The 9,738-nt window shown below is 50.1% G+C and overlaps 3 protein-coding genes across 3 annotated transcripts; 1 reads left to right on the forward strand and 2 right to left on the reverse strand.

Annotated features, from left to right (window-relative positions):
• Window positions 1–447: 447 nt before the first annotated feature.
• LOC34619425 (pescadillo homolog) lies at window positions 448–4,876 on the reverse strand. The gene is made up of 10 exons (XM_026334684.1): window positions 4,796–4,876; window positions 3,964–4,303; window positions 3,489–3,685; window positions 2,613–3,290; window positions 2,422–2,486; window positions 2,122–2,255; window positions 1,698–1,846; window positions 1,300–1,547; window positions 761–848; window positions 448–525 (listed from the first exon to the last, which is right to left on the reverse strand). The coding sequence occupies exons 1-10, from the start codon at window positions 4,874–4,876 to the stop codon at window positions 448–450; spliced, it is 2,058 nt and encodes a 685-aa protein (XP_026190469.1).
• Window positions 4,877–6,092: 1,216 nt separating this feature from the next.
• LOC34619424 lies at window positions 6,093–7,997 on the reverse strand. Its single transcript, XM_022732715.2, has 3 exons — window positions 7,422–7,997; window positions 6,888–7,228; window positions 6,093–6,519 (listed from the first exon to the last, which is right to left on the reverse strand). The coding sequence occupies exons 1-3, from the start codon at window positions 7,995–7,997 to the stop codon at window positions 6,093–6,095; spliced, it is 1,344 nt and encodes a 447-aa protein (XP_022587725.2).
• Window positions 7,998–8,144: 147 nt separating this feature from the next.
• On the forward strand, window positions 8,145–9,738 carry LOC34619423. Its single transcript, XM_022732714.2, has 3 exons — window positions 8,145–8,332; window positions 8,621–9,223; window positions 9,420–9,738. Exons 1-3 carry the CDS (start codon window positions 8,145–8,147, stop codon window positions 9,736–9,738), a joined length of 1,110 nt encoding a protein of 369 aa, XP_022587724.2.

Here is a 9,738-nt window from a genome sequence, read left to right on the forward strand (position 1 = left end):
TACTTGGCGGAGCAAGTGTGCATTAAGCCCTGAACGTAAAATCTTTTGACCTATGCCCTCACTCGAACAGTGCGATAGACTGAAAATTTTAAACTTCATAGTAACTGCAATTGCAGCAAAAATAGCCACTGTAATCCGCTTTTGATGAGCATCCGCGATAAAAGGCTCCTACGAGGCCAGTGTGAATCATCTGGACCCCATGGGGCCTTGTGGTGTTCAAGAGGAGGGTAAATCACTGCATTTCGCTGTACCGCCCTTCATGTTACTGAGATACTGAAGTAATTAAGCGCATAGGATGCCAAAGTGCCGTTGCGACTGGTGATGGAAAGCTCCATCAAATACTGCTGGAGGTCCACTTTGCCGATTACACTTCTATGGACATACAAATTCTACTACTGCTGCAGCAAGTGATCCGGCAACTCCTACTTCAAAGGTTGCGGTTAGTGTTTATTCTGATGTCCCCTCGAGTGCTCTGCGCTTTGCTTTGAGAGCCGCCGCCTCTTTCTCTTTCCGCTTGTGGCCAAACTGAGAGAAGCAAAATGAGCACACACAACGGGGTTCCATGCATATCTGGCACTCCGCTGGAGCAGCACAAGTGGAGCACCTCACAGGGGCGACATCACAGAGAGAGGGCAGTGACCACCGTGGATTATGTGAGACTCGCCATAGACGGGAAAATCGCCCCAAGGACAAAAAGGAACCAGAACTGCGAAAACCACGAGTCCCGATCAGAGAGACATTCTAGGGTGGGAACACTTACCTCGATGCGCTCTAGAAGCCTTTTGTGCTTTTTGTTCATTAAAGCTTTCTGATGCTTGAGTTGCTCTTCTGATAATTCTTCCTTCCGTCTGCAGACAGAATACACCACACACGGCTTCTGCTACTACTTCTTCTGACGAAAACGTAATCGTCCTACTTCAGCAATAATGAGTGCACTTGAAAACTTACGACTTGCGCGGAGGAGGCGACGTGCAATCGCTTGTATTTGTGCTCATTGTGACGCTGCTACCCTGCAGAAAGAGTAAAACGTACGCATACTAAGAGTTTTATAACCCAAATGCAAAGATGTAACACTGGAAAAAGTGACAAACCTAAGCCAGACAGCTGCAAGGCACCCAGTCAGAAGACGAAAAGGTTGCATGAAGCGCCTCTAGTGTCTTCTGCCAGTGCAAAAGCATGCACACACCTTAACCTCTGCCTCGACATCAGCTCCTCTCTCACGGCGCCAGGAGGCCTCCGGGTCGTCTACCGGGCCTGCAGATGCGCAAAGGACAGGGTGCGCAAAACAAAATATGCTACAGCTGATCCTGCTCTACGGAAACGCTTCTAGAGCAATTCATGATTGCCACTCCGGCAATCTCCTGCATCTTGCTGCAGTTTGTACTACAGCAGCTAACGGTGCTGCCTGCCGCTGTGGACATCGCCATACCATCACTGTCTGAAAGGCCTTCTTGTGTCTCTGTGTTCGCCGTTTTCTCTTTGTGAGCTTTCTGAAGCTTAGCTAGGACTTCCCTCTGCCGAGGAATGTAACCCTCGGCCTCGTCATCCTGTAAACCACAGGGGAAAAGCAGCAACAATTCAAACACGGAGGCACCGACAGAAAGACACTTTGGAGGAATCAGCTCAGGACTTGTACCCACAAAAATTGCAAAAATCCTTCAGTTTTACAAACAATACTACAGTTGCTGCTGCCTCACCACAAAAGGCGACAGATGGGGAGGCAAGGCCTTGCCAGGCGCGTAGTCTGCTGTGGGCAGCAGAATGCCAGCATTGAGGCAATCAAAAATCCATTGGGGCTGTACAAACTCCCGGGAAGGACTAGAGCCTCCAAAACCTTGAAACACCGCTGCGGCAAACCATCAGCCACAGCAACAACAGTACATTCAACACATATTCAACAAAATAATCAAGCCCATGCTGCTGCACCATCAGGCTGAGAACCACGGTAAGAAAATAGAACTACGAACGGGACCAGCATCAACAAGACGCACACAAAAGCAACCACCAGATGCACAGAAAGATAAATACCCTTCACAAACAGAACCGTTCGAAACCCGGCAGCCAAGATAGGAACCCCACAGACACCAAACCTTAAACTGAAAGTGGCAAACCCTGGCTAACCTTCTGCGGGCCTGTCGACGACTTGGTGCGTGATGCTCTTGTCACTAACAACAATTGGAGAGCCCTCTGACTGCCAACCCACACGGCCCCCGCAACTCCGAATTGCGAATGACAGAGGAAGCAACGGTGTCTCCCTGCAACAGCGGCAGCCAAAAGAGGTATGTAGTCTCAAAAAATATATCGAGCAAGTAATAACAAACACGCTGGAGTGACATCGGGAACAAACACTAATGCAGCTTCCTTCAACTGTAGGCCCCAAAAGGCACTGCATCAACCAGATCGAATGTGGAGGTAACATACCTGCAGACGAAGAAGACGAGGCCTTCAAAGAGGCATTGCACAGGATGTTCCGAAACACCGCAGCCCTTCAGCGGGCTGCTTGTCGTCTTCTGCACAAAGGCAGCAACAGCAACAAACTTCTACCAGCCTCCTCTGCTCGTTAAGCGCAGCTTCAGCCGCTGCTCTAGGTGCCCAGCGGGGCACTGCCTCACCTGCTCTGCACCTGCAGCTGTATCGGCGTCTTCACTATCCTCCTCACTGCTTTCTCCCTCTTCCTCACTGTCTGTATCACTTTCTCTGTCTGGCCGTTCCAGCTCTGATTCCTCTCCCTCTGAGTTGCTTTCCGGTGCTGCTTTTGTGTCGTGCCGTACGACGCCGGCTGAAGCCTTTGGTTTGCTGGTCTTGGCTGGGGGTGCTGCATTGTCTCGCTGATCGGCCTCTGCCAGTTCTATTTTTGATTCCTCCAACTCTTCGTCCTCGCTTTCTTCTTCCCCTGTATCATCTCTTTCCTCTGCCGCGGAGTCAGTTTCTTCGCCTTCCTCCTTGGTCTCCGTGTCTTGCTCTGCGTTGCTGCTATCTCCGGCAGTTGTAGCGTCTTCCAATGGATTTGTAGCATGCTCATCCTCTCCAGCAGCAGCAGATGCAGAATCATGCTGCTGCTGTGGTGCCTTAGTGACCTTCAGCATGTGGAATCTGCTGACGGCTTGCTGTAGACTGTGACAAGAGAGGTGTGCAGAGCCGGCAGCAGCAGTAGGGGCCCCCTTAGGTGGCGCAGGGGGGTACCGAAGGCCTTCCATTTTATAAAGCTTGTAGAGAATGTGCCGCAAGGATGAACAGTACATCAATGAAAAGGTATCTAACACGCGGCAGTCGATTTCAGGGGGAAGGGCCTAAACACCACATACAAATGACCGTCCGCAGCATCGACGTAGCTCTATCAACTGCATTGATGATCAAACCATTGGTTGAAAGCTGTTACAGTGCAGCAAAGCCGCAGTAGCCAACGCCCCGACAAACACAGCGAACGCCCCATAAGCAGCAATAAAACCAGCTATAGCACGGAGCCCCCTTGCAAGGCTCGGACTTACTTGCGCAAAAGCATGTGGGAGAACCCAGGTGACTTGTCTGCCTAAAAGTTCTGCCTGGAAGAAGAACCCCTTGATGGAGACAAATGCCTTTCGCAAAGCCCGTAGGTGTGATAGCAACAGCAGAAACTCGTCACAAAGTTGCACGGACAGCAATGACCTCTCAGGAGGCAAACCGCGAGATGCGGCAGAGGGGAGGCCTAATTACACGAGCAAACAGAAGCAGAGAGGAAAAAATACAGGGGGTGGAAAGGCATGTCACAGCTTACATAGAGAGATGCAAAGCCATACAGGACTATACACAGTGTGTGCAGTCGCAAAGCAAGTACACGAACAGCATAACCCCGCAAATGATGCATTAGCAGGATCGACGGATTTCGGGGGGATAAAAGTCACAATATCAGCACTAGCACACAAGGCAGAACGGCAAAGGCAGTAGCATTGGGACAAACACACGCATTTCCATTTCGGTTCTTACTGGCGATAAGGAAGACGGTGCACAAGCAGTCGTCGATGTCCTCTATGGCACTAAGAAGCGAAGGGAACTTTTGCTTGATGAGATGCTGAAGCGGTAGTTTAGGCCTAAGTCTCAGCCTCCTCTTGGCATCTTTGTGCTCCTTCCTTCCCACGCTCTTTCTGATCTTTTTGTTGGTTGCTGAAATATCTCTCAGTGCAGAGAGCAACACTCCATCTGCCTGTAGGTGCAATAAGTCCTTCTTATGGTAGTAAACCTGGTTTACGCCAAACCGTTTCTTTTTTGGGTCACGAGGATAGATGCCCTTCAATATACACAAGCGACGGAAGTCCGCTAGGGAGACCTACATAAACGTAAAAAAAATACCGCATAACATAAACCGTAAAACCTTGAGCCGCACACCAAAGGCAGCCATTTAAAAGAGCTACAGCCACTATACACAACATAAGCGGCGTAGAATAATGAACGCACAGAAGGTACATTCTCTGAGCCTCAGATGAGCCACATGTGGTCATTGGAGTGTGTGTAAACCACGCAAAACAACTAACACGGCCCGAGGTCTACACACTCTCTGAAGACTGAGGAAGTAGCTCTCAGGGATCACACATATACATTCATAAGGCAGCCTCCATGTTCATCCTGAGGACCTCTGGAAGGAGCGAGGCTTGTGGCGCCAAGGAATCACCAAGGGACTGCAAGGAGGGCAACAGAGGCCCCTATTTGCTATAAAAGGCACATTTAAACTGCACGGGGAGACAAAGATAGGAGGAAATCTCAGAGTGTAGCGCCAAACCAACGTAAAAGTTCCCTAAATGTGGACGAGGTGGCTCCTTACCTGCAACTTCCTGAGGGCCCTTGCCCTTGTCGTGTATTGGGCCACTTCCCCCTTTTGATGCTTTTTCAGCTTTTTCCCCATGTTCCCGATCCAAAAAATTAAAAACCAGAAGGCGCGAGGCTTTAGGCAGAGGCCTCGCACTCCAGTGTCCTGTGGGGCGCTTTCCTTCCTTAGGAACCACTGAATCTAGACCCTAGCGCTTCTGCTGTAAAAGTAGTGAAAGAGTCAAAAGAAACTCGCAATATTCGGGGGAAAAACCATTAACTCTATTATGTAGAAAAGCTTCTTGGAATCCTCAATTCATCAGAAGCTCAGGTTCAAGCTGCTTCTTTTGGGGCCCTCTGAGGCCTCAAGGTTTGAAAGTCGGGGCCCCTTGCGTACTGAGCCCACCGAAACAACTACCATGTTTGACATCGACCTTAACAGTGATACACTCACTGACGGTTTTAAACTTCCTTTAGCCTTCACTTGCACTAGCAAGGGAGCCGCAGTAGCATCTGCCTAGAGCTGAAGTTCTAAAAGTGTGGCGTGAAGGGTCCTCCAGTAGCCAATGCTTAGGCGCCGCAGAAGTGATGGTGAATAACTCTGCTGTGGAGCGTTCGCTGATGCTGCAGCTTCACTGATGACTGCGAGGGGCCCTGGATGCCCGCATTTTATGACCACTAAAGCCAGAGTGAGCGTACCTGGGCCCTGTGAGCACCTTCAACTAGTGGAACTTCGCATCCGGCGCACATGCACATAACTTCGCATGTTCCTGTATCGAGCTACCGCTAATCTGCAATGCACAAGCTTTACATGCAAATCAACTAGTCAGTTTGCCACCAATTCTCATTTAAATTTAACCTTGAAGAATAAAGCGCTGAAATGCAATTTCACCTGCTACAGGACACTCAGTATTATTCGGCAATGCTCCTATGGAATTTTGCGTTCAGTGCCTTCATGAGGAGACCTTGAATGGAGCGTTGCGACATGACCCTTACCACACTGTCAGGAAGCGCAGGTTGTCGATCTCAGGCCCACGCCACACATTGCCATACTTCTAGCTGCTTCCCAGTTTTCAAAATAGGTACTCTGCCTTTGCCTCCTCTCACCTAAGACTCTTGGATGTGTATAATGTACATACGTCCTGGCCAACTAATTTAACGCTTTGAATTGTACTTTTCCCTTAAACGGTTGTCCATTAGCTAACGGCTATTTACATGCAGACTATCCAGAGAGTTCCCACTGATGGCATGGCGTAATGGAAATAGGGAAATTCCTTTTGTATGCACCTACAAAACAAATACACAAACTGGCTCTATTTGCTCCTCGAAGTTTGTTTTTGTTCTTTCGCCTGCTCTCGCTCTGGCGGACCCATAGCAACAGACAAAGCCTGTGCACCGGCAGTACAAGCAAGGGTCATTCGTTTGCGCCGACTGGTGATGACCTGCGCCTGAGATACTTTATCAGTGGGACCCCTGTCCTTCCTTTTGATCCTTGCGCTGACACAGCTGCCGCCGCTATTATGTTTTTTCGTTTTTTGCGGCGGCTTCTCTACCAATCGTTCATGGTGCTGTTGCTGATGCTGCTTCGTTGGCCGCTGCAATACCTCGTCCGGTTCTTCCTTTGCAGATAACAATAATCGGTTACTCAAAGCAACTGCTGTAGCAGCATTGGGGTTCCCTAATGCCTCTATCAGCGTTTTTAGTGACCCAGTGGGGCCCTTCAGCTTCCACGGTATTTCTCTGAAAAGCAGATGAACAGAACCAAAGGAGGAACATACATATATAATTGTACCTAAAAGTGCACACTTTACTTAGAAGCTTGTTACATGAAACATTCAAGAAGTGGATGAGGAAAATGTAAACAGACCCTAGCTTACCCACCACGTAGAAGTAACTGTCCCGACCAGCCGTATGGCACACAACGGACTGTAGATCCCAATTATTGCATTCAGTGTGCATAGTATGAGTGATTATTCAGCAAGAGCAATGAGAAAGCAAAAGATACACATACCTCACCAAAACTGGCAGTAAGGACAGGGAGCTCGACTACCTGCACAAGGATTGGCCCACGTGGTGTGATGGCCAACTTCTCGGTTTTTATGGCTTACTTCGCGAGTTGCTCAATGGAAAACGCAGTAGCGATAGATATATCAAGGGCCCTTTGCTGCACTTCATGGGGTAACGCTTTAAAGCTGCTGCAGCAACTACCGGCTGCTGCTTTCTGCTGCTTTAGCGCATTCCGGCTGTTCTCGCTGCTGCCGTCCCAGCAGGGTTGTTTGGACGCACAGTCAAGCCCCCCAACCGAATTGACAGATCGGTAGTGTTTCAGTGCAGCAGTGAGATGACGACTGGTGACACATTCGGGCTGCTGCTCCCCTGCAACGTTGGTTGCTGCAGCAGCTAGCAGCCAACTTAGCCCGAGGACACGAATGCACATGCCACATGCCACCTGCAGCAGCACCAGCACCAATACGAGTTTACAGTCACTCGCCGCAGCACCGAACACCTCGAGGTTCTACATACACTAGGTGGCGATGTGGAATAATACTGACAAAGCCAAAAATCCAAGCCGAAGCAAAAATATGCGCACCAATACCGAAAATCAGCACTTGTCACACCAGTAGCAAAAACAATGGTCTTACTTGTGGAAGGGTATATGACTTTATTTGCTGCGATGGATTCAAATGGGGCAACAGACATAAGCCCCAGTCCCCCTGATCTGCGCCGTGTTGCTCATTCTGCACCTGCTGCTGTTGCCAGGACGCCCCACATACACTGCATGTCTTGGTAGCAGCGATCCGCTGGAGTGCCACTGCATGAAAGGCCCTGGCAAAGGCCTTAAAGGCCTTAGGGTTGGCCTCTGGTGGCCTCTGTTCTATTGCCACAAACAAGTCTTTCGCCATGGTACTGCAATTGTAGTTTCCATCATTGCTGTAGTCTGTTAGGTCCTTGACAGTGGTCTTCACGGTGAAGAAAGAGGCACAAGGCACGGGGTGTAGCAACGGTGAAGCGCCGTGCAGCTGTAGCAAGTATTCCGTCATGCTATCTCGAGCATCGAGTCCCCCACTCTGGAGAAACTTTTTCCCCTGTCGGCTGCTTTCCCCATTGCTACTTCCTCTGCTACCACTGTCATGGATGCCGCTTTCAAAAGCGCCTCTGCTAACCTTTGTTCCCACCATGTTACCTGCAGTTGGGCCGCAGTCGGGTTCCACACACATGGCCCGTCGCTGTTGGTGCTATTGCTGCCGCTATTGATGCTGCTCTTGCTCCTACCGCTGCTCCTGTGAAGCAGCACGCTATATCCACTTCTCCCCTGTGGGAAGGAGTGAGACTATGAATACCTAAAACCTCTCCCGCGTAGCCCAATGACGAAGTCTCCCCCAGAATCGTCCTTTTTCCGACAAGTTCACATGCTACACCTTCGTGGCGGATGCTACTGGTTTCAATATGAAAAGGAAAAGGAGAAGGCTTGTAAGGAAGGCTCAAAATCTTCTCTCAAATGCGGGGCCCCAAAAGTGTTCATCGGTGCATGCCGGCCCCGCAGCAACGGCAGGTAGAACAAAAGCGGGATGCACATTTCCATTTGTTTCGTTTTGCGGTTTTCATGTCTACATTTTAGCAGGTAGCTCCCTGTTTATACTTTTAAGTTTTTCTTTCAAGCACCTGCAGCCTATCTAACGCTAGTAGCAGGCTCGTCGGTTGTAGCTGCTATATGGGCTCTTGCGCAAAGGGCTTTGTGCCTTCAGCCGGATTAGTATTCTGTCCAGTATCTCCTGGATTCTTCAATGCACGATGGTAGGCCCTTTGTGGGGCCCTTGGGCCCTCAGCGTAACTTGAACAGGGTTGCCGAACTTGGTTCCCAGCCAGACCAACGTCCAACAGATCCTCATCCAGAAGTGTACAACACCAGCAGCACAAGAGGAGACAGCAGCGCTAAGAGCCGTTTGCGGGAGTTCGCTGCAGGACCGGTCATGAGGGAGCTAGCCACGTATCTGCGGGAACGGTGTATTCTGGGGCCTCCGACTATCCCTGATGAAAGGCAATCGGCGGGCAACACAGCATCAGCAGACTGCACTTCTGAAGCTTGCATTAGCAGCGTCATCAAAACCTCTGAACAAAAAGCCCTACCCTCCAGTCAGATGCCTTGGGGGGCCTTTTCGAGGCCCCGTTTGCGAGTAATACTGCAGCCCGATGTAGGGGCGACACAGAAAGAGGATATCTCCGGTGACCGAAAGGCGGGTGCTGTGGATGGGGAAAGCGAGGAAAGCGATGGGGGAGAAGCTCTGAGGAGTAAAACTGCCGATTTTGGCTTCTTATACGATGACTCCCTGGATGAGAGGGATTCCGTGTGGGTTCGAAAGGAACTCAGATGTGGGGAAGGCGACACAGATGCAGTGCTCTCTTGCCCTGGATGCTTCTTGCCAATATGCTACCAATGCCAAAGGTAAGGTAATGTTATTGTTGGTGCTCCTTTTGCGGCCGTTTGTTTTATTTGATGCAGTAAACCAGAGAATGAAGCTGGTCGAGATGTAGAGTCGAGGCCATTTGAGCTGTGCTACTACTACCCTGCAGCTTAATTCCCAAGGACTAGCTTCTATAAAGCTGATCTGGAATGTGTAATTTGTCACTGCTGGATTCAGGCATGAATCGGCGCGGCATCTATTCAGAGCTGTCGCCGCTTTCCATGTGATGATTAGGCCTATAGGGGCAGAGCAGCTGCAGCAGCATCTAGGCGAGAAGGAGAAGCTGTGGAGGGGAGGGACGAGTGCATCGGATCTGCCAATTTTACAGCACATTGTGGACCGCCTCACCGATCACGATTCCGCACAGTGGCAGCTGCAGAATGAGGAATTGAATGCGATTAATGAGGTACTATGCGAAGGCTGCGGAACACTAGTGGGATGGCAGGACAAAGAGGATATTTTTCATTTTATGGACGTCATTCCTGGTGAAGCCTGA

Source organism: Cyclospora cayetanensis, unplaced genomic scaffold, assembly GCF_002999335.1.
Source record: "Cyclospora cayetanensis isolate NF1_C8 unplaced genomic scaffold, CcayRef3 CcayRef3_contig_48, whole genome shotgun sequence".
Lineage (NCBI taxonomy): Eukaryota > Apicomplexa > Conoidasida > Eucoccidiorida > Eimeriidae > Cyclospora > Cyclospora cayetanensis.

What these genes read in the sequence shown, in the direction of transcription:
- LOC34619425 (XM_026334684.1), bottom strand. Translation starts at nt 4,876, where the DNA reads ATGGGGAAAAAGCTGAAAAAGCATCAAAAGGGGGAAGTGGCCCAATAC. An exon ending in TCCCACATGCTTTTGCGCAA is followed by an intron (nt 3,291 to 3,488) that starts GTAAGTCCGAGC and finishes TGTGGTGTTTAG; the next exon opens with GCCCTTCCCCCTGAAATCGA. An exon ending in CTCGTCTTCTTCGTCTGCAG is followed by an intron (nt 2,256 to 2,421) that starts GTATGTTACCTC and finishes CCGCTGTTGCAG; the next exon opens with GGAGACACCGTTGCTTCCTC.
- LOC34619424 (XM_022732715.2), bottom strand. Translation starts at nt 7,997, where the DNA reads ATGTGTGTGGAACCCGACTGCGGCCCAACTGCAGGTAACATGGTGGGA. An exon ending in AGTCATATACCCTTCCACAA is followed by an intron (nt 7,229 to 7,421) that starts GTAAGACCATTG and finishes GTGCTGCTGCAG; the next exon opens with GTGGCATGTGGCATGTGCAT. An exon ending in TCCATTGAGCAACTCGCGAA is followed by an intron (nt 6,520 to 6,887) that starts GTAAGCCATAAA and finishes TCTGCTTTTCAG; the next exon opens with AGAAATACCGTGGAAGCTGA.
- LOC34619423 (XM_022732714.2), top strand. Translation starts at nt 8,145, where the DNA reads ATGACGAAGTCTCCCCCAGAATCGTCCTTTTTCCGACAAGTTCACATG. An exon ending in CGGCCCCGCAGCAACGGCAG is followed by an intron (nt 8,333 to 8,620) that starts GTAGAACAAAAG and finishes TAACTTGAACAG; the next exon opens with GGTTGCCGAACTTGGTTCCC. An exon ending in ATATGCTACCAATGCCAAAG is followed by an intron (nt 9,224 to 9,419) that starts GTAAGGTAATGT and finishes TGCTGGATTCAG; the next exon opens with GCATGAATCGGCGCGGCATC.